We start from the raw sequence: 24757 nt of genomic DNA, 5'->3' as shown, positions 1-24757 counted from the left end.
AAAGCGTGCCTGCACAGTGAGCCAGTGTCCCCATGGCAAGTCAAGTGCCAGCATGGTGAGCCAAGTGCCCACACAGTGAGCCGAGTGCCCATGAGGTGAGCCGAGTGCTCATGAGGTGAGCTGAGTGCCCATGTGGTGAGCCAAGTGCTCACGCAAGTCCTGCATGGTGAGCTGAGTGCCCACATGGTGAGTCAAGTACCCATGCAGTAAGCCGAGTAAGTGCCCACATGGTGAGCCGAGTGCCCACAAAGGTGCCCGTGTGGTAAGCCAGTGCCCATGTAGTGAGTCGAGTGCCCACGTGTGTGCCCACATGGTAAGCCAGTGCATGCGTGACAAACCAGTGCCCAGGTGATAAGCTGAGCCCCCGAGCAGGGAGCCAATGCCCACACAAGTGAGTCACACAGCAAGAGGATGACACAACCAAAGAGAAACGAAAGGGAGAGTCAAGGTGAAGCATGGCAGAGAACAGGAACTGAGGTGGCACAATTGACAGGGAACCTCTCTCCACATCACAGGTCTCCAGAATTGAATCCCAGTGAATCCTAGAGGAGAAAGATGGAAGACAAAATGAGAAATAGATACAGAAGATCACACAGCGAATGGATACAGACAGAAAAAACAGTAGGGCAAAAGAGGGGAGGGGAGAAAAAAAGAGCAGATGGATAATGTAAGCAGAAAAACTCAACCAGAAACGCTAGAAATCAAAAGCATAGTGACAGAAAAGAAGAATGCCATTGACAGGTTCATCACACAAAGCCAAGGAAAGAACCAGTGAACTTGAAAAGGTGTCAACAGAAATGTCACAAACTAAAATGCAAAGAGAAGAATTAAAAAAGAGAGCATTCAAGAACTTGGGGACATCAAAAGGTATAATAAATGCATGACTGAAATACCAGAAAAAGAAAGAGAATGGACCAGAAGAAATACTGGAAGTAATAATAGCTGAAAACATTGTAAAATTAATGACAGATAAAGGGAGCTCAGAGAACATCAAAGAGAATAACTACCAAGAAAACCACATCTAAGAATATCATATTGAAGTGCAGAAAACCAAAGACAAAGGGAAAAATCTTGAAAGAATACAGAAGGGAAAAACACATCTTACCTAGAGGGGAACTAAGATAAGAATGACAGTAGACTTCTCATCAAAAACCATACAAGCAGGAAGAGAGGGGATCATGTGAAATATGAATATGAGTAATACTGTATATATAACACTGCTTTTCTTTGAAACTGAACAAATGTATGTTAATGATACAATATGCTAATATCAGGCAAAAAAAACACAACACATTATGCTAAATGAAAGAAACCAGATACAAAGTACTAAATATTATATGATTCTATTTATATAAAATGTAAGTATAAATCAATTTATAAGTACGGAATCAGATTAGTGGTTATGTAGGGCTGGGGAAGGATAAAGGGTCAAGAGGCGATTGCTAAGTGGTACAGGGTTTTTCTTTTTGGAGTAATAAAATTGTTCTGAAATTTTTTTGTGGTGACAAATGCACAACATTGTGATTATACCAAAAGCCATTGATTATATACTCTGGATAGATTTTATGGTATGTGAATATATCTCAATAAAACTTTAAAAAAGAGAGAAGAGTGAATAATATTAAAAGTCTTGAAAGAAAAAAAAACACTAATCTAGAATTAATGATTAATGAAAAAGACACACTGAAGCTTATCTTTGTTTAATTCTGATGACAATGAATCAATCTGAAAACCTTCCAAATGAAAACAAAAGGTTATTCATAAAGAAGAGAACTATCCTAGCTTTACATGTCTCAACTGCAATGCTAGAAGGAAAAAGATTGTTTAAGATCATGAAAAAAATAAATTTCAATCTAGAAATTCTACACATAAACAGTTTTTCAAAGGCAAAAATCAGATGTATTCAGACAGCAGGGCCTCAGGAGGAATACATCACCCAGGTAACTTCTGTAGAGAAAACACCTGAGGAGGTGCTCTAACAAGCACGCAAACACCTCTCAAGCCAGGGGAATATGAAAGGTAGGGAAGAAATGGGAAACAAAAAAATCTTGTTATAGATAGATGGTTACAACTAAATGGATGGTATTAACATGATTTGACATTTATAATGTAATGTTAGAGTAGAGTAATTGAAACAGAAGAGAAGGGGAAACCAACTAGCAAAATGAAGGAGTATGGGTATCAAGGTGGGGGGATTGAAGCTTTGTGAAGGTCATCTAAGGAGATCTGGAGAAGGAGTGACAACCACACCATGAAGCAGCAGAAGAACAAGTAGCTAATCCTGATATTACTAGATAAAGGCTTAGTTATAATTAAGGATCAGCTGGTAACTATAAGAACTGAAAATCAGAAAATTACCCGATTAACAGAAGAAAAATGAATAAATGAGAAATCTGAACAAGCCAGAACAGGCATATTAAAAGAGTATGATTAATGTATATAACATATATTATTATATTCTTACAGAGTCAGTAAACTAAGATGGATAAATATAATCAAATATATGAATAATTGCAGAAAATATGACTGGATGAATTTATCTAAGAAAGACTGTCATATTGGTTTAAAAAAATCTTGCCATTTGTTGTTTATAAAATATAAATCTAAAACAAAGTGATAAAGAATGGTGAAAATTGCCCTATAAAGTCTCTCTGTAAGATTTATGTAATAGAAATATGTTTCAAAAATTTTTAAGTTAAAAAAAAAAACCATAGAGGCAAGAAGGCAGAGATTAAATCTAGCTGCCTCTTTTGTAAATAAAATTTCACTGGATCATTACAAAAAAATAAAAATAAAAAAGAATGGTGAAAATGAAGGAATGGACAAAAATTTCAGGAAAATGCAAATAAAGGGAAGCAAGCGTGGCATTATTATATTATATAAAGTGGAATGTGCAGCCTTAATCTTTCAATGGGGCAAAGAAAGGTGGCATGTAATGATAAACGGCAAAATTAATCAAGAAAAGACAAATCTGTGTGTATCCAAATAGAGGTAGGAAAAGCTGCTACAATTATAAGAGAATTTGTTTAAAGAAAACAAAACCACATTACAGTGGGAGAAAATGTATATCTATATAGAAGAAAGCTCAACTATCAAATAGAGATCATTTAACTCTTATGTTTTAGAAAATTTTGCAAAAACTGGTCAGGTAATAATAATAACTAAAATTTAGTGGATACTTTTATTTAGAAGAGCGACTTTTAAAGGATATTATAAATATATTTTTCCTCTTATAACACTATAAACCTATAACAGATATATTTTCCCCATTTAACAGATGTGAAAATCAAGGCAGAGAATGGTTACCAACTTCCCAAGGTCACCCTGCTCATCTGACAAGGCTCTACTCATAATCATTATGCTGTGCTTTGCTTAGAGAGAAACTGTTACTGAATTCTAAAAGTCAGAAGTTTTACAAGCTACACTGTCTTGACTGTGGGCTATAAAACTAAAATGGAAAAAAAAATTCACCCAAAAGTTATTGATTCGTGAAATGAGATACAGTGTACAAACAAAAACTTTAGATCAAAGAAAAAACAATCAACATCCAATTTACAATTTCCTAGAAAGAAACAGAAGGGAATAAGTTACATGAAAACTTGAGAGCCACAATTAAAGCTACTACAGAGAAAAATTGTCTTTAACTGATTTTTAAATTGAAAGACTGAAAATAATTATAAACTCTATATTTAGCTAAAAGAATTTTGAAAAATAACAAAATAAAAAGAAAGCATGAAAAGTAAGGATAAAATTCTAAATGAATGAAATTAAAGCCAAAATAAATGAGGAAGGCTAAATAAAACCAAATGCACTTTTTCAGTATATCCTAAAAAAGACATTATATACCCAATGGGCAAATTCGAGGGGAAAAGTAAAACAGCAAAATTATATAACAGAGTTGAGGAAAGGCATATATCCACAAAGATGGAAGAGTAATAAATTATAGAAGAATCATATGTGACGTTTCACAGCAATACGTTTTCAGAATATAGAGGAAACAGATTGTTTACTAGTAAAATTTTAACAAAACTCATCCCCAAACAAGATAATCAGATCAATAACTGAAGATGAGATTTGCAAATCTACTGATGATTTAAAAACCAGCAGCACTGGAATCTTTAAAGTAAATTCTAGTCAGTCTTTCAGGAACAGATGAGTCTGGCATTGCCATATACTCTTCCAAAAAATATGGAATGCTCCCCAAGTCATTACTGAACTATGGTAATCTTAAAATTAAAACCTTATGAAGCAGTACAACAAAAGAAAACTACAGGACAATTTCTCTTATAGTTTGGATGCAAATGTTCCTAATGAAATGTTAGCAAACAAAGTACAGAAGATTATTATTAAAATAATACATCATTTACCTAAGATGTGGAAGATATATATGCTAATTCAAGCCTACTGAGAACTGAAACAAATGGACCATTTGGCCTTTTATCTCTGTATAAAAGGGATTCAAAAATCTTGTTCAGGGCTTGAGATTGAAACAGAAAGCTCCCGAGTCTGGCCGGCCGTCAATAAACCATTTTTCCTTCTCAAAAAAAAAAAAAAAACATCATGATCCATTGGAAAATTCTCTCTATGAAAGTGGTAGCTTTCTTTTGTTCACAGCAGTCTTTTCATCTAAAACACAGTAGGTGCTCAATAAATTTTTTAAGTAAATGGAAGGACAAATAGGGTTTATTTCAATAACATAAGGCCAACTGAAAATAGAAAACTTATCCAATTTATTCTCAATGATGAATCATTACACCATACCTTAATCTTGTGTGCAAGAAGAAAATCACTAGCTAATGAGCAATTAGATGCAGAATTTTAACTACACATTAGCAATATTGATTTAATAATGGAAAAGGGAGGAAAACATAACAACCTGGAGCAATGTTGAAAATGACAAATAGCTACAAAGGTATATGACTTAGATTAAAAATCATGTAAAACGTTAGGGAAGAGATCATACATCTGGTAATGCGTCTAGTGTAAAATACTGTAACAACGCAATAATAAAAAGACAAATAATCCAATTTAAAAAGGGGCAAAGAATATGAATAGATAAATCTCCAAAGAAGATACACAAATGTCAATAAGCACATGAAAAGACACTCAACATCATTAATCATCAGGAAAATGCAAATCAAAACCACACAGAAATATACCTACTAGGATGGCTATTATTTAAAAAATGGAAAATTACTAGTGTCAGTAAAGATGTGAAGAAACTGGAACCTTCATATAATTCTGGTGGGAATGTAAATTAGTGTAACTGCCATAGAAAATGGTTTTAAGAGTTCTTCAAAATGCTAAACACAGAGTTACCTACCATATGATCCAGCAGTTCTACTCGTTGGTATACACCCAAGAGAACTTCAAACATATGTCTACATAAAAACTTGTACGTGAATATTCACGGTAGCATTATTGATAACAGCCAAAAAATGGAAACCCAAATGTCCACAAACTGATGCATGGATTAAAAAAGTATGGCATATCCACACAATGGAATATTACTTGGTCATAAAAGAGAACAAAGTACTGACACACTACAACATGGCTGAACGATGGAAACATGCCAAGTAAAAGAAGACAGACACAAAGGCCACATGCTTTATGATTCCCTTTATATGAAATGCCAAGAATAAGCCAATCTATACAGACAAAAAGTAGATAGTGGTTGCCAGGCAATGGGGATAAAGAAGGGTGGACAGTGATTGCTAACAAGTTCAGGGCTTCTTTTGCGAGTGATGAAAATGCTCTAAAATTAGACAGTAGTATAGCTGCACAACTCTGTAAATATACTAAAGTGAAGTGCACACTGAAGCGTACACTTTAAAAATTATGGAAGGCGGACTTGGTCCAATGGATAGAGCATCCACCTACCACATGGGAGGTCCAAGGTTCAAACCCTGGGCCCCCTTGACCCATGCGGAGCTGGCCCATGCATAGTGCTGATGTGCGCAAGGAGTGCTGTGCCATGCAGGGGAGTCCCCCGAATAGGGGAGCCCCATGCGCAAGGAGTGTGCCCCATAAGGAGAGCCACCCAGCGCAAAAGAAAATGCAGCTGCCCAGGTGTGGCACCGCACACATGGAGAGCTGACACAACAAGTTGATGCAACAAAAAGAGACACAGATTCCTGGTGCCACTGATAAGGATAGAAGCAGTCACAGAAGAACAGACAGTGAATGGACACAGAGAGCAGACAACTGGGGAGGGGGGGAGAGAGGGAAATAAATAAATAAATCTCTTTTTTTAAATTATGAATTATATCTCAATAAAGCTATTGTTTTTTAAGTATTACTGAAGGACATAAAACAATGTTTTTGAGAATTACGACTTATCAAAATATTGAGCCATCAAAATTAACAATAAGGGAAACGGACATGGCCCAGTGGATAGGGTGTCCGTCTACCACGTGGGAGGTCCATGGTTCAAACCCCGGGCCTCCCTGACCCGTGTCAAGCTGGCCCATGCGCAGTGTTGATGCGTGCAAGGAGTGCTGTGCCATGCAGAGGTGTCCCCTGCGTAGGGGAGCCCCATGCACAAGGAGTGCTCCCCATAAGGAGAGCCACCCAGCGTGAAAGAAAGTACAGCCTGCCCAAGAATGGAGGCGCACACACGGAGAGCTGACACAGCAAGATGATGCAACAAAAAGAGACACAGATTCCCATGCCGCTGACAACAACAGAAGCAGACAAAAGAAGAGCACGCAGCAAATGGACACAGGGAACAGACAACTGGGGCAGGGAGGAGAAGGGGAGAGAAACAAATAAAATAATTAACAATAAAATTTTAAGGTAAATATTTAGCAAGCCAATTATTTTGTTTGTTTTTCTTAAAGTTTTTACAAGAGGGAAGAGATTTCACTAGATATATATTTTTTTTAATTCAGGAGGAAAAAGAGACAAGTAAATCTCCAAACAAAACTGCAGAGTGGGCTTTTGCCTTACTAGGCATTAACTATTTATCATAAAGCTGTTTTGATTGAAAGAAAATTAGGTCAGTGAGGGAAAAAAGTCCAGAAATAGATTCAAATATATATATAGTACCTTAATATACAATAAAATCACAACTTCAATTTAGAAATGCACAGGATGATTAATTTATTAAATATAGTTGACATAACGAATTTTAAAAGTTTGAGCAAAATAGGTATGAAACGTAAAACAAAAAACAAAGAAACACTCAAAGTAAAGACATTTAAATCTACTATTAAAAGATAAAAATATTAGATAAAGGACAACCAGCAAGATGGCAGCAGAGTAAGGGGCTCTTAAGGTCAGCTTGTGCTACAGGGCAGTTAGTAAACACTCAGACCTATCTGCAGCACCTGTTTGGGCTCCAGGAGACCAGAAGAGGATCCTGCAACATCCTAAAAGGAATGGAAGGAGGAGACTGCCCATCTGCAGAGAAGATTCATTGGTAGAGCGCTCCATGCCACATCCTCCACTGGAGGCATAAACCACCTCGGGAGCTGTTCCGCAGCTGGAATTGGAAGTCCCAATTCCCAAAAACGAGGAAGGAAGAGGCAGCTGGGAACCAACTTCAGTTACTGATGAGTAAATTTGGCTGGCTAAGGTATAATCCTAAAAACAGCTAAACTTTGAGCCTGTCCAAGTCAGAAAGAGGCCAGTAGCTGCCATTTTAACTCTGTGCCTGGCATGAGGGGAAGCAGGGAGGGCTGAAAATCACAATGCTGCTGGGGACTGGCTTCTTTCCACCCAGATCAGATTGCAGCTCTAGCCTAAGCCCCAGCCCCACCTCTGGGAGGGAGGAATCTGGGGGGACCGGAACCAGACTCTCCAGGAAACTCCAGGTCATGCTGCAGAGACCAATGATCACCCTACTTTGGCAGCACAAGCAACCCCAGGAGCTATTCTATGGCTGGAATTGGAAGCTCCATTTCCCAAAAACAGGGAAGAAAGAGACAGTTGGCCACCAATTTCAGCTACTGATTAGTAAACTTGGCTGGCTAAAGTATAGTCCTAAGAACAGCTGAAGTTTGAACCTCTCCAAGTTGGAAAGAGGCCAGTAGCTGCCATTTGACTCCACCCCCAGCTCAAGGGGAAGCCAGGCTGACTGAAAATCGCAGTGATGGTAGAGACCAGTTTCTCTCACCCAGATCAGCCTGCAGCCCTAGCCTAGACTTCAGTCCCACCTCTGGCAGAGAGGAAGCCAGCAGGCCCTGCACCAGCCTATCCAGGTCCCTTTGGCTGGCACAGACTGAACAGTCGGAAGTCTACTGGGGTAACTGCAGTCATCTTGGACCCACACTGCATAGACTGCAGCTCCATCCCCTCTCCAGGGAGGGCAGAAAGGAACATGAAGTTTCATCAGTCTTTCTGGGCAACTACAGTCTAGCCCTGCACAACTTCGATTATTCCACACAGCTGTGACTCTGCCCCTATCACTGGCAAAGGAGAAAGTTGGGAGAAACTTCATCAGTCCCTGAGGCAATGACAGCTGCTTGTGCCGCTACAGCTAATAGCACCAACTACATCTTTGGCTCCTACTGCACAACCAGCAAGGGAGAAGGGGCAGGAAGCCCTAAACTAAAGAGAAAAACTGCACCCAGAATACATACTCTAGTAAGCCAGATGCCAAGACGCCAACAAAAAATTAAAATCCACACCAAGAAACACAAAGATGTGGCCCAGTTAAAGGAACAAGATAAGTCTCCAAATGACATAAAGGAGTTGAAACAACTAAGCATAGATGTTCAAACAAATCTCCTTAATAAATTCAATAAGATGGCTAAAGAGATTACAGATATTAAGAAGATATTGGGGGAAGCAGATGTGGCTGAAGTGACAGAGCTTCCTCCTACCATATGGGAGGACCTGGGTTTAATCCCTGGGGCCTCCTGGTGAAAAAGAAGAGAAGGCGTGCCCACACAGCGAACCAGTGCCCACACAAGTGCCCACATGGTGAACCGGTGAGCGCAACTGCCCACGTGGAGAGTACAAATGCCCATGTGGTAAGCCAGTGCCCGTGCGAGTGCCCATGCAAGTGTCCGCATGGTGAGTCAGTGCCCACGCAAGTGATTACAGCAAGATGATGATGCATCAAAAGAGAAACAAGGGGAGAGTCAAGGTGAAGCACAGCAGAAACCAGGAATGAGGTGGTGCAATTGACAGGAAACCTCTTTCCCCATCAGAGGTCTCCAGGATCAAATCACAGTGAGTCCTAGAGGAGAGAAAATGAGAAGACAACACAGACAACAAAAACAGCAGGGTAGGAGGAGGGGAAGGGGGAAAATAAGTAAATCTTAAAAAAAAAAAAAAAGAAGACCCTGGATGAGCACAAAGAAGAATTTGAAAGAAAGCATACATAGAAAAATAGCAGGCCTAATGGGAATGAAAGGCACAATAAATGAAATTAAAAATACATTGGGGGAAGCAGATTTGGCCCAACAGACAGAGCATCCACCTACCACATGGAAGACCCAAGTTTCAAATCCAGGGCCTCCTGACCCATGTGATGAGCTGGCCAACACTGCATACTGATGTGCGCAAGGAGTGCCGTGCCACGCAGGGGTGTCCCCCGCAAGGGGGGCTCCATGCACAAGGAATACACCCTGTAAGGAGAGTCATCCAGTGAGAAAAAAATGCAGCCTGCCTGGGAATGGCTCTGCACACACGGAGAGCTGACACAGCAAGATGACCCAACAAAAGGAGACACAGATTCTGGCTGCCGCTGACAAGAATACAAGTAGACACAGAAGAACACACAGCAAATGGACACTGAGAGCAGACAACTTGGGGGGGAGGTAAGAGAAATCTTAAAAAAATACATTGGAATCATATAGTAGCAGATTTGAGGAGGCAGAAGAAGGGATTGGTGAGCTTGAGGAAATGGCCTCTGAAAGTGAGCATACCAAAGAACAGATGAAGAAAAGAATGGAAAAAATTGAACAAGGCCTCAGGGAACTAAATGACAGCAAAAGATGTGCAAACATATGTGTCATGGGTGTGCCAGAGGAAGAAGGGAAGGGAAAAGGGGCAAAGGGAATATTTCAAGAAATAATGGTAGAAAATTTCCCAACCCTATGGAAGGACATAGATATCCATGTCCAAGAAGCACAACAGCTCCTATCTGAGGAAAATCTGAATAGAACAACTCTGAAACACATACTCATCAGAATATCAAATGCCAAAGACAAAGAGAGAATTCTGAGAACAGAGAAAGAAGAGCAATGTATAACATATAAGGGATACCCAATAAGATTAATTGCTGATTTCTCACCAGAAACCATGGAGGTAAGAAGACAATGGTATGATATATTTAAGATACTGCAAGAGGAAAACTTCCAGTCAAGGATCTTATATCGAGCAAGATAATCTTTCAAATATGAGGACGAGTCTAGAATATTCACAGATAAACAGAAAATTAGAGAATTTCTAACCAAGAGACCAGATTTTCAGAAATACTAAAGGGTGTGCTAGAGCCTGAAAAGAAAAGACAGAAGAGAGACCTGAAAGAGAGTCTAAAAATGAAGATTATTATATCAATAAAAGTAACTAAAAGGGTCAAAAGAGTGGTAAAAATAAAATATGACAGATAAAATCCAAATAATCTATAATAAACTTAACCAATAATGTGAAGCACCTGTATTCAGAAAACTATAACTGACTGTTAAAAGAAATTTTAAAAGGCCTAAATAATTGGAAGAACATTCCATGCTCACAGATTAGAAGACTAAATATCATTAAGATGTTAATTCTACTCAAACTGATAAACAGATTCAACACAATCCCAATACAAATTCCACCAGCATTTTTAAAATAAATTGAAAACATGAACATCAAATTTATTTGGAAGGGTAAGGGGTTCTGAACAGCCAGAAACATCTTAAAAAGGAAAAGTGAAATTGGAGGACTCATCTCCAGACTTTAAATCATTTTACCTAGCTACAGTGGTAAAAACAGCATGGTACTGGCATGAAGACAGACACATAGACCAATGGAATCAAACTGATGGTTCAGAAACAGATCCTCTTATGTATGGTCAAGTGATTTTTGACAAGTCTGTCAAACCCACATCCCCAGCTTGGGCAAAACAGCCCATTCAACAAATGGTGCTGAGAGAACTGGGTATCCATAGCCAAAAGAAGGAAAGAGGACCCCTATCTCACATCTTATCCAAAAATTAACTCAAAATGGATCAAAAACCTAAATATAAAAGAACCATAAAGCTTCTAGAAGAAAATGTAGGAAAATATCTTCAAAACGTGGTGGTAGGTGGTGGATTCTTAAAGGAGATAAGAGGAGGACTGAAATGGACTACTGATGTTTAAAATATATAGAAGTTTTAATTAGCTTTACTGTAAAAGTGTGGAAATGTATAGAGTGGATGGTAACACATAGTGAGTAACAGCTAGTTCATAAATGGGGATGTGACTGAAAATGATAGTCTAGGAATATAAATGCCAATTGACAGAATGCTAGAGAATAATCTAGGAACTGAATAGCACAGTAAACCGAGAGGTGGATGAGAACTGTGGTTAAGGGTACAGATACAAGAGTGTCCTTTTTTAGCTAGAGCAAATGTACATCACTATTGAAGCATGCTGGGAATGTGGAAAAGCATGGGAAAGATATAACTGGAGTGACCTATGGACTGTGGTTAACAGTAATAATATGATATTCTTGCATCTATGCCAAAGATATAGTGTGTTGATAATGAGGCAGTATGTACAATGTGTGAGAAATTTACACTATGGACATGGTAACAATCGGATGATATTATCTATAACCTGTAACAACTGTGTCACTATAGTGTGGTATATTGATAGAGGTGTGTTGTTTGGGAATTCTGCAAATGTGCATGGCTGTTTTGTAGGTTTACAACTTCTGTCATAAAAATATATTTAAAAAATAATAATAGGGTGGATTGGGGGAAAAATACACCAAATGTAAGATAAGGACTATAATTAGTAATAAGATTTTGACAATATTCTTTCATAATTTGTAACAAATGTCTCACAACAATGCAAGGTGTTGGGACCCCTGTATAATGTTATGCGTGTTTGCTTTTAAGTTCACAACTTTACTATACACTTATTGTTTATGTATATTCATATAAAAATTAGGTAAAGATAATAATAATAGGGTGGATTGGGGGAAAAATACTTTGGTTAGTAGTAACATTTTGACGATGCTCTTTAATCATTAGTTAAAAATGTTTAACAACAATGCAAGGTATTGGTGGTAGGGTGAGGCAGTGAGAGTCCTGTATGATCTTATATATGTTTGTTTTGTAAGTTTAAACTACTACTATTCACTTATTGTTTATGTATGTTTATGTATGAGTGATATACTTCAATAAAAAAATCCTAAAGGCAAAAAAAAAAATTAGGTTAAGATTTTAAAATTAAGCTACATCGTACTTACAAAGGAAAATAAATGGCACACAAAAACTCATTCATTCATTCATTCAACAACTTCTGAATACTTTCTATGTGCCAGGAACTGTCCTGGATACTTGGGAAACATCAGTGAACAACAGCTTCTTACCCCCCTCCCTTAGATTTCAGGAAGGTTATAGTCATTCAAGAGGGGAATAAGAGATGATAAACAATAAACAGGGAAGTCATGTGGCTCAACCAGATGGGCACCCTCCTACCACATGGGAGGTCCTAGGTTCAGGTCCCAGTGCCTCCTAGAAGAAGACGAGCAGATGCGACCCTCACCACAAAAAGCTAGAATGCCACCCCTGCCACAAGCCAGCAGACACCACAGCCCATGGGGTGCAGATGTAGTTCAGGACACTGGACACTGGCCTCTCATGTGGGAGGTCCCTGGTTCGGTTCCCAGTGCCCCCTGGAGAAGGCCAGCAAACAATGAGTAGAAGATGAGAGAACCATCTAGGTGGGGGAAGGGATAAATAAAGATAAAAAAATAAATAAATAAATCTTACCAAAAAAAAAAAAACAATAAAAAGAGTAATGAGCAAACTTCATGTGAGAAGTGCTATGGCAAAAATACAAAACAGATGAAGGTACGGGGGGTGGGAATGCTAGGGATTAGTGCAGCAGTTTTGAACTCGGGGTCCAGGTAGACCTGCCTGAGCTGTGGGCTCTGAACATGGTCCAGAGGAGGAGAGGGAGTTGGCCACAAGGTCCCTGGGGAGAGCACACTCCGGGCAGCAGGTAAATCTCACACAAGGATGGAGATGGCATTGTGCCCAGTATGTTTCTAGAACAGCAAGAAGGCCAGTGGGGCTGGTGCAGAGTGATCAAGGGCTGAGGAGGAGGCGAGATACAGAAGTAATGAGCCACATAACCCTTTGGAAGAACTCTGGCTTTTACTCAGAGGAAAATGAAATGCTGGGCAGAGGAGTGCCATACCTGACTCATTCCCCAGGTAGCGAGAACTGCTCTGTGTCCCCTGACATCATCCAGGCAAGAGATGCCTGAGGGTTGTTTTGGGTAATTGCAGGTGATTAGAAGAGGTCAGATTCTGGATATATTTTGGATCTAGAGCCAAGAGGTTCTGCTGATAAGTAAGATGTACAGCATGAAGGAAAAACAAGTCAGGGATGATTCCAAAGGGTTAGCTATCAATCAAGAAGGGGAAGGCTGTGATAAAACAGGTTTGGGAAGGAAGTGGCCAGTAAGTCAGTTGCAGTCATGTTCAGCTGTGTCTATTAAACATTCAAATAGAGATGTAGAGTAGACCGTTAGATATATGACTCTTAAGTGCAGGAAGAGGTCTGGGTATGGTGGTTTTAAGCTGTATATTCCCCAGAAAAACATGTTCTTAAATCTAATCCATTCCTGTGGATGTAAATCCATCGTAAGTAGGTCCTTCTGATGAGGTTACTTCAGTTAAGGTGTGGCCCACCTCAATCAGGATGGGTCTTATTCCTGTTACTAGAGACCTTTATAAGAGAATGAAATTCAGACAGAGAGAGAGAAAGCCACAGAAGCAAGAAGATGAAATCAATGAAGCCCAGAAAAGAAGGGAGAGACCAGCACATGCAGCCATGTGCTTCGCCATGTTGCAGAGGAGCCAAGGAACACCAGCAGCCAGTCTTTGGGAAGAAAGCATCACCTTGATGATGTCTTGATCTGGACTTTTTTTAGCCTCAAAACTTTAAGCAAATAAATTCCCATTGTTTAAGCCAAATAATTTCATGGTATTTGCTTAAGCAGCCTAGGAAACTAAAAGAGTATGAGGAATCATTGGCCACAGAAATACTTATGAGAATCAACAAGAACACCAAAGGGTAGGTCACAGATAGAGAAAGGATGAGGAGCAAGGGCTGAGCTTCGGGACTCTCCAACATCAAGAGGTAGGAAGAAAAGGAGGAGCCAGCAAAGGAAAAGGAGCAAGCAATCAGAGAAGGAAAATTAAAAGAATGTTGTATTCTGGAAGCCAAATGAAGAAAGTTAAATCAGAAGGAAAAAAGTGATCAACAATGTCAAATGCAGCTAACTGGTCAAGCAAGACGAAGCCTGAGAATTCACCACTGGATTTAGCATTTAGCGACGTGGAAGTCACTGCTGCCCTTGACTAAAATATTAAGAGTAGGACAGGACTAAAACTTTTAGTTCCTATCAAGATGCTAAATTAGCACAAGTGCAATCCAGAGAAATGTAAAGAAAGAGAGCAAAGCAAACAGAAATCCTGGGTGCCAATGTGGTTATTTTTGAACTGTCATGTGTACAGCCATGGCTTTGGCCTGGAGGTGTAGGCAGGTATACTGATAGACAACATTGTTTTTTCCCAAGCTTTCCCTGGAACAAAGAGCACCTGCTCCCACACCTGGGGATGAGAAAAGATGAGCTGAGAAGGAACTGAACTTATATCATATTCTAAAGGATAATTTCCCTAATATAAAGAAATGCAATCAATAATTTTAAAACTTTCCACAAAGAAAATCCAGATCCAGATGAGATCACTGGTGAAATTTTAGGAACAATTAAAAAATAAATAACATTGGTCTTACACAAATGCTTCCAGAGAATAGAGAAAGAGAAAACACTTAAGATGTATTCCAAGGTTAGTATAAAATTAAGATAAAATCTGACAAAAACATAGGAAAGGAAAATTACACTTTATCTCATGAATAAAGACAAAAATTCTAAACCAATAATCATGAATTACATTTTTTTTTAAACATCAAAAATCAAGTTGGATTTTTTCCTGGAAAATAAGATTGGTTTAACATTTGAAAATCAAAACATTAATAGAGGGAAGCGGATGTGGCTCAACTGATAGAATGTCCGCCTACCATATAAGAGGTCCAGGGTTTGATTCCCAGGGCCTCCTGGCCTGTGTGGTGAGCTGGCCCATGAGCAGTGCTGCCATGCACAAGGAGTGCCGTGTCACACAGGGATGACCCCTGTGTAGGGGTGCCCACACTCAAGGAGTGCGCCCCACAAGGAGAGCCACCATGCACAGAAAACGCAGTCCACCCAGGCATGGCACCGCACACACGGAGAGCTGATGCAGTAAGATGATGACACAACAAAAAGAGACACAGATTCCCAGTGCCACCTGACAAGAATGCAAGTGGACACAGAAGAACACACAGTGAATGGATACAGAATGCAGACAAAGGGGGGTGAGGGAGAATGGGAGAGAAACAAATAAAAAAATCTAAAAAAAAAAATTAGTAGAATTACCTCAATTAATATGTCAATATTATTTAATCCATTAAAAGAATAAAGGAGAAAACTATATATTCATCTTAATAATAAGTAATGCAGCATCCCTTGGATGATAAAAACTCCTTGCAAACTAGGAAAATAATGAAACTTCCCAAAAAATATGCACCAAAAAAATTACAGCAAAAATCACACATAATGATAAAATATTGAAAAGTTTCCCTTGAGACTGGGAAGAAAACAAGGACGTACTACTTCTAGTTCATGGTATATTAAAACTCCTAGGCACTGCAAGAAGGAAAGAAAAAAAAATAAAAGTTTAAGGACTAGAAAGGAAGCAATTTCCATCTATTAATAGATAATTGCATAAGTAGAAAATCCAAAATATTCTACAGATAAAATAATAAAATTAATAAATGGTAAAGTCACCGAATACAAGGTCAATATACAAAAAAAATCGGAAAACGGACTTTGGCCCAGTGGTTAGGGCATCCGTCTACCATACGGGAGGCCCGCGGTTCAAACCCCGGGCCTCCTTGACCCGTGTGGAGCTGGCCATGCGCAGCGCTGATGCGTGCAAGGAGTGCCGTGCCACGCAAGGGTGTCCCCCGCGTGGGGGAGCCCCACGCGCAAGGAGTGCACCCGTGAGGAAAAGCCGCCCAGCGTGAAAAGAAAAGAGCAGCCTGCCCAGGAATGGCGCTGCCCACACTTCCCGTGCCGCTGACGACAACAGAAGTGGACAAAGAAACAAGACGCAGCAAATAGACACCAAGAACAGACAACCAGGGGAGGGGGGGAAATTAAATAAATAAATAAATCTTTAAAAATATATATATATATATACAAAAAAATCAACCACATTTCTACATACAAGCAACACACAAATAGGGAAAAAGTTTTCAAGTACCTATTAATAAATCTAACAAAAGAAGTACAAGGACTCCACATGAAAAATTATCAAACCTTGCTGAGAAAAATTAAAGACCTAATAGAGAGAAATACCATGTTCATAAATTGAAAGGTCAATATTAATATGACCTATACTATCTACAGATCAATTTGGTTTTCAAAGCAATACCAAATTCCAGCAAGTTTTTGGGGGAGAAATTTATAAGATGATCATAAAATTTATGTAGAAATACGAAGAACTTAAAATAGCCAAAGCAATCTTTTTTGTTGCTGCTGTTGTTTTACTTTTTACTTTCAGGAGGTACTGGGGATTGAACCTGGGACCTCATGTGTGGGAGGCAGGTGCTCAATCACTGAGTGACATCCACTCCCCCAAGCCAAAGCTATCTTGAAAAACAAAGGTGGGGAACTTATATCCACAGATATGAACACTTTTTTTTGGTATGATTGCATTTATTTGAATCACCCAGAATAGGCAAATCCATAGAGACAAAGTAGATTAGTGGTTGCCAGGAGCTAGAGACAGGGGCATGGTTAACGGCTATGAATGGATATGGGGCTTCTTTCCTTTAATTTTTATTGTGGTAACATACACACAGGATTAACATTTCTCATTTTAAGTATACATTTCAGTGATATTAATTACATTCACTAAGTTTTGGTAGTGGATGGTGGTGATGGTAACACTGGGTTGGCTTTTTTGGGGTGATGAAATGTTCTGGGATTAAATAGTGGTGATGGTTGTACATAGCTGTGAATATAATAAAGTCACTGAATTGTACACTTTAAAAGGGTGAATACTTGGATATGTGAATTATATCTCAAGAAAAAAATAATGGCATTTGCATAAATTTAGTTTGCCTACTTCTTTACATTCTGCAGAGAATTTGGGATATGGACAAAGTCTCAAAAAATTATAATTTTTTTCCTCTGACCTAGTTCAGACATTGACGTCAAATGGAAGGGCAAGGAGAAGGCAGAAGGGCAGGTCTAAGACTGCGGTGCCAGTAATTATGGTTCTGAAGATATTATGTGAAGGGGAGTGAAAAGAACACTTGAGCTGGGCCTACAGTGGACCTGGCTCTGCTAACATTCCAGGCTTCTCTCTGCCCTCCAGCCACCACCACCACCTTGCATCATCTGAACTACTGCAATTACCTCTTTCTTTTTCCCTTTTTTTTTTTTTTCAAGTACCCAGGGGCCAGGGATTGAACCCGGAACCTTGCACGTGGGAAACCGGTGCTCAACCACTGAGCCACTTCGGCCCCTAAGCTGAAGTGTTTCTTTTCATGTTTGCTTGGTTTTATCATTTGTTTGTTTTTCTTAGGAGGCACTGGGAAACAAACCAGGACCTCCCATATGGGAAGCAGGTCTCAATTACTTGAGCCATATCAGTTCCCTGCAAATGCTTTTCCTTTTTCAATATATTTGTACATTTAATAATTGAAAATATAGACAATAACTTGAAAAAGAAAACAGTTGAATAAAAACATACATTTCTCAATTAAATGTACTGGACACATAAATTTTTTTAATCATTCAATATGTTACACATATTATTTATGTTATAAAGCTACAGTAACAGGGGCTGGAAATATTGGCACAATGCTAGACAAAGAGACAACTGCAATAGAACTGAGAATCCAAAAAGAGACCCACAAGTAGATGGCTACCTGATTTTCAACAAAGACGCCACTGCAAATTTGAAAGGAATGTCTTTCAATAAATGGTCCTGGAGGAAATGGATAGCCATAGCTCATATCAAAATATGTATGTACATATGTATATGTGTATCTAAGTATACATATGCATATGTGTATATGTATATAAAATACTTTAAGATGTATCATACTTAAATGTGAAAGTTAAAACATTCAAATTCTAGATGAAAATAGAATTTTTGAGTTAGGAATAGGTAAAGTTTTTTTTTCTCCTTTCTTATTTATTTTTTTAATATTACATTCAAAAAATATGAGGTCCCCATACACCACCAACGACCCTCACCCCACTCCTCCCCCCATAACAACAATCTCCTCCATCATCATGAAACGTTCATTGCATTTGGTGTAAAGTTTTTTTAAACAGAACATAAAGAGCACACAGAAGTAAAGACTAGACTAAGAGCACATAAAAAAAATAAATTGGACTTCATTAAAATTCAGAACAAGTATCAGACTCAAAGAAGATATTTCCAATACCTCTATCTGACAAAGGACTCATATAAAGAATATATAAAGATCTCCTACAAGTTAATATGGCAGAGACAAACACCATTTTTTTTTTAATAGGCAAAAGACCGGAATAGATTTTTTTTTTAACCAAAAATCAGATAAAGATAAAATAATGGCCAGGAAATATATGAAAGCATGTTTGATACTATCAGGCATCAGAAAGATGCAAATCAAAACCAAAATGAGCTCTTCTGTCACTTATTGAACCTGTGGTTGGTGCTGGGGTTGGTGTATACTCAGGAGACTTGAATCTCTGGACTGTCCATGTGCCAGCTGGGCCCTGAGCCTCAGCAGAGTTTCAACTCTTACTCTCTGGTTCGTTGGATTTACCCAGATCAGCTAACAGGGAGGTGAAGATGGTCAACAACCACACAAGGGAAACGAGAGTGCCTACAACCACAAGCAGAAGAACTGCAACGATCATCCATGTGGGATCTAAGCCCCCTCTCAATATAGAGGTGGACTGGACATCACCTCCCAGGGGCCACAGGATGGAGGAACAAAATATGGATTAGAGTGGACTTACTGATACTCTACTATAGAACTATTGTGACTAGTAATGGAAGAAATTGTAGCATTGTTATGGAGAAAGTGGCCATGGTAGTTGCTGAGGGCAGAGAGAGGGAAGAAGAGATGTAATGTGGGGGCGTTTTCAGGACTTGGAGTTTTCCTAAACGATATTGCAGGGACAGATAATGGACATTATATATCCTGCCATAACCCACTGAATGTACTGGGGGAGAGTGTAAACTACAATGTAAACTATTATCCATGTGGTACAGCAGTGCTCTAAAATGTATTCACCAATTGCAATGAATGTGCCACAATGATGAAAGAGGTTGTTGATGTGGGAGGAGTGGGGGGGGGGTATATGGGAACCTCGTACATTTTTTAATATAACATTTTTTGTGACCTTGTATCTTCAAAAAAATACAACTTAAAAAAATGATGGGGGTGGGGGTGGGGAGTGGGGTATATGGGAACATCTTATGTTTTTTAATGTAATATTTTGTGTGATCTATTAACTTTAAAGAAGATAATTAAGAAATAAAATAAAATTTTTTAAAAAAGAACGAAAAAAACAAAATGAGGGGAGGAGATGTAGCACACGTGGTTGAGTACTTGCTTCCCATGTATGAGGTAACAGGTTTGATCCCCAGTATCTACCTAAAATAAAAGAGAGAGAGAGATACCACTACACTCACAAGTTTGGGGGGGGAGGTGGAGGGGGAGGGGAAGGGGGTAGAGAGAGAGAGAAAGCCTAAGGCCAGATGTGACTCAAGCAGTTGAGTACCTGCCTACCATATGGGAGGTCCCAGGTTGGGTTTCCAGTGCCTCCTAAAAGAAAACGAGGAGACATAGAGAGCACACAATGAACAGACACAGCAAACAGACAGCAAATGCAAACAATGGGGGGAGGAAATAAATAAATTTAAAAAAAAAAAAGCATCACCAACAAAACCAAGTGCTGACTAGGCTATAGAGCAACAGGATCTCTTGCATATGGCTGACTATATCATTTGTATCAAATAATACAATTACTTTGGAAAATGTTTGGTGGAATCTATCAAAGCTAAGCATATATATGTGCAATAAGCCATCAATTCTACTTCCAGATTTACATCCCTCAGAATCAAATGCACATGTACACCAAAGAACATGTGCAAACACCCAAATTACAAACAGCCCAAATGTCCATCAAGACTAGAATGGATAAATTGAGGTATCGTCACATGATGGGGGAAAAAACCTCCTGCAACATGCAACAACATGGCTATCTCACAGATGTAATGTCGAATAAAAGGAATCAGACACAAAAAGAATATCTATTGGGAAGCAGATGTGGCTCAAGTGACTGGGCTTCAGCCTACCACATGGGAAGACCCAGGTTAAAGCCTGGTTAAAAAAAAAAAAAGCAGGCCTGCCTGGCAAGCCAGTGCCCACACAGCAAGCTGAGTGCCCGTGCAGCGAGTCAGTGCCTACGCAAGTGAGTCACGCAGCAAGGTGATGATGCAACAAAAGAGAGACAAAGAGGAGAATGAAGGTGAGGCGCAAGAGAAACCAGGAACTGAGGTTGCACAAGCGACAGGGAACCCCTCTCCATATCAGAGGTCCCCAGGATCGAATCCAAGTGAATCTTAGAGGAGAAAAAAGAGAAGACCAAAAGAGAAACAGATACAAAAGATCATACAGCGAATGGACATAGACAGCAAAAAACAGCAGGGTAGGAAAGGGGAGAAAAAGAAAAAAGAAAAAGTATATTTTTTAAAAAGAATATATATTGTATGATTCTATTTATATGAAGTTTAAAATCAGACAAAATAATATATAACGATAGAGGGCAAAATAATGGTTACCCTTGAGTGGCAATGGGGGAAGTAAGGTCTTGGAGAGAACACAAAATAGTTTTCTGCCCCATATCTTGAACTGAGTGACAGCTATCTATGTACAAGAAAAATTTGTCAAGTAGTTCACCTGGGCCTTGTGCCCTTTAACTCAATCAAAAAAACAAAAATTAATAACTTGAAAGTAATAAAACTTGATCACTGGCTGTGTAGCAGGTAAAAGACATCCATTAGGATAAATGCCATTCTTCACTTGGATGACAGGCTGGTTGGTGATCATATTGGATGGGAAATAAAGGGAAAGAGTCGGGGGCTATAATACTTTTATTTGAATCGATGGAGTTTAAAGAGCCTTTGGATACTTACAGAGATATACAGCAGAGTGGTGGCCTTTAGGGTCTAAAAGTAGGGGAAAGACAGAGCCAAGCAGTCCGGCAAATAATGCCTTCCCATAGAGGCGAATCAGGGAGAGTAAGGATGAAAGAGGATCAAGAATGGACACCTTGGGAGAAGCAATTAAGAAAGGCACAAGAGGAAGATAGCTCCGTGGAGAGAAGTGAAAAGAAATAATCACAGAGAGAGGAAAAAACCAGAAACCAGCCAAGACAACACTCTAGGAGAGACTGGACATGAGCACCAACTGGACAGAAAGCTCAATTAAAGCAAGCACTAAAGTATCCACAACCTTGCCATAATAAGGTCACTGGTGTCCCTCATCAGACAGATCCACAAAGTGAAGCAGTTTAAAATGCCAAAGGGAAATGGGAAAACATCTGCCAGAACGCACAACTTGAAATCTATCTCCTGCACCATGTATACATAATATTTACAGAGATTATCTGAAGGTGATACAAGTCTTTCTTTTCAGAGATATTCTAAATTCTATGCCTGGCTCAACTAGGACCATCAGAAAGCAATCCACGGGACCAAGGTGTTTTGGCCCCTGGAAACCTGGATTGGCTGAGTTCACCTCTGACACAGTGCCATGCTTCCCCTGAGGATCAATGGCAGGCTGCAGGCTGCGCTGATTTCAGGTACTCACTTAGAAAGCATGTCTATGTTACCTTTACAAAAACCAGGAAAGGAACATTGTCTAGACTTCAATGCCAAGAGCTCTAAATGCCTCATGAGGATTTAGCATGATTTCTTTCCATGGTCAATGCAAAGCACATCCCAGATAATGTCTGCATTATTGCTATGCCCTGAAAAAGATCAGACAAATCAGCTATAACATCATAGCGCCTATATAGTTCTGTATTCCACTTTGTCCTGATATTGATAGCCTTCCGTGTATTATTCCTGATGTTAATTTCCATCCATTTCTGCATTCCCATTCTCAACTACAGACCTTAAAGACCTCGTACAAGACACAGTAAACAAAGTAAGGAATAAAATAAACAGCTCACCTGAGATCTGTCCATTTTCTGCTGCTCTGGGAAACATGTAGAGAATAATGAAGGGGGGAGCTGGGGAAGAAAAAAGAAAGAATGAGACCACAAGAAATCTAACCTGCCTTTCCCCTCCTGGATTCTCTTGCCTAAAAAGCTCCACCTGCCAGGTGAATAGAACGCCCTCCCATAGGAAAATGTCCTTTGGCCCTTCTCTATGTTGGTAGCAGTTTCTCCATCTTTTGACAGAAACCAGTTTTGATGTAGTTCAGTGGCTGAGCGCCTGCTTCCCATGTGCCAGGTCCTGGGTTCAATCCCTGGTACCACCTTTAAATAAAAATGAAAAGAAAAGAAACTGGTTTTTTACTTAACTATACCAGAAAACCTGACTGCACATTCACCCTCTTGGACTCAGCAGTTCTCATCTTTCATGTTAGGCAGAAATTGGCAATCCAGGATGCCCTTCCCCCACGACCTTCTGAGCCCAGGAGTCAGGATGGAAGCAGCATCTCTCAGCGCCCCGTCTGCTAAGGGGCATGGAGCCAGGCCCCCTGGTCACCTGCAAATAGTGGGGCGTTTGAAAGGAGTCGAGGGCAGTTAGGGAGGCCTGAGAGGAAATTCCTTAGAGTAGGTGGCACTTCTTTTCCACCCCCAGACCACACCCTCTCAAATCCTCAAATGAAGCAACACTTCCTGGGCAGGCCGGCCCCTCTGCCTTGGCCCCAGCTCACATGTCTCTTCTGAAATCTGGCTCAAAGCTCCTATTATAGTTTGGGGTGGCTTCTGGATGGAGCTCAAGGATTGCAAATTGCTTCTAGCCATTCACAGGTAGGTTTCGCTTTCTCTGGCTCTTCTGCCTCTGCTCTGAAGCTCTGAGGGTGGGCCATCTTCCAGGTGGGATTTCTCTTCCTAAGGTTCCCTCTTGGCCGCACAAGAGCTGCTTTGTTCCCAGGAACCAGGACCTGGGCCTAAGCGACAAAATTATTTGAGTCGGAACAGGTATCAGAGCTCCAAACCTTGGAGCTCTCTGACCCCAGGATCTCAGGCTAGTCTTTCAAAAAAAGCAAATAAACCCGGACCTCTGGGGATACACAGACTGGCCGGTTCCGCTCAGGCCCAGAACCCTTGGATAGTAGCGCTCTGATAGGACACCAAGGACCTAGAAACACAATGGTCACATAATGAAACAGAGGCCACATCTGACACAGGACAGTGCCGTCCTTGAGCTCCTGCCCTGAAGCACACAATGCTGAGTTTGGGTAGAATCGCTGTTTGGAAGGAGGAAACGGGAAGGGAGGTCGCCGTGGACGCGCTCACCGGAGCCCGTCCCCTGCGGCTGGGGGCTCCGGGGGAACGCGCTTCGGCCCTCGACTTGTGGCAAGGGACTCTCCCGACCTCCCGGTGGGCGAGGGCTCAACGCGACACCTCTCTGAGGCACGCAGGGTCCTTCCGGAAAGGGGCGGAGGGCATAGCGAAGAGCACCCGAAAGAAGCCCGAGAGCGCCCCGCGGCGGCCTCTCCTGAGAGCCCGGCTCCGCCTCCGGCTCAGCCGCAGGGCCCTCTCCAGCCTCCGCGAGCTCTTCCGCGCATGCGCCACCCCGCTCGCGCCAGCGCCCGCGCCAGCGCCCGCGAGATCGAGCGAGATGGTGCATGCGCAGAGGGGCCTTACCCGTTTCCGGCGCAACGGGGACCAAGGCCCATTTCCCGTCAGCCCCAGCGGCTGATTGGCGCCCTGGGCTCGGCGCGGTGCGGTGTGCGGCAGGGACTGCCAGGAGCCCGCAGGGGCCGGCAGGGGGCGGCAGGGGGCGGCAGGGGCCGTCAGGGAAGCGGCAGAGGGCGGCAGGGGGCGGCAGGGAGCGGGCGGGACCCCACGTGGAAAGCCTTATTCGGACTCTATAAGCGGAAAGAGCTGGAAGGAGGAACAGCGCGGTGACAGCAGGGCTTTGCTCCTGGCAGTAAAGCGCACAAGGCTGGTGGGGTAGCAGAAGTAGTGGAGTTGATAAAATATTGTAAAGCTAGTATAGTGTCTCATGCACACCAACTGAAAGGATCCTTCCTTGTATTAGAGTTTTCTAGGGAGACAGAACCAACAGGTAATATGTGTAAATATTAGAGTTTTATATGAATTGTCTCAAGTGACTGTGGGATGCACAATTCTGTAGGGCAGGCTGGGAACTCTGATGAAAGTTTTTCAATGAATTTCCCAGGCTGGCAGAAATAGAAATGGGAGTTCTCTCTTCTGGCTGCTAAAATCATCACATCTCCTTTTTTATA

General features: G+C 40.6%; 1 protein-coding gene across 1 annotated transcript in view; it reads right to left on the bottom strand.

The window, feature by feature from the left end:
* Positions 1-24070, bottom strand: part of LOC131278779 (putative zinc finger protein 487) — a 57099-nt gene extending 33029 nt beyond the window's left edge. Inside the window, 3 exon segments of the mRNA XM_058299244.2 lie at positions 20054-20089; positions 22503-22562; positions 23802-24070. Coding sequence (XP_058155227.1) covers positions 20054-20089; positions 22503-22539 — 73 coding nt within the window. The 5' untranslated portion in view covers positions 22540-22562; positions 23802-24070.
* Positions 24071-24757: the final 687 nt, after the last annotated feature.

Source organism: Dasypus novemcinctus, chromosome 6 (genome assembly GCF_030445035.2).
Source record: "Dasypus novemcinctus isolate mDasNov1 chromosome 6, mDasNov1.1.hap2, whole genome shotgun sequence".
Classification (NCBI taxonomy): domain Eukaryota; kingdom Metazoa; phylum Chordata; class Mammalia; order Cingulata; family Dasypodidae; genus Dasypus; species Dasypus novemcinctus.
The sequence above is the reverse complement of the archived record's forward strand: the minus strand, read 5'-3'. Positions and strand labels throughout refer to the sequence as shown.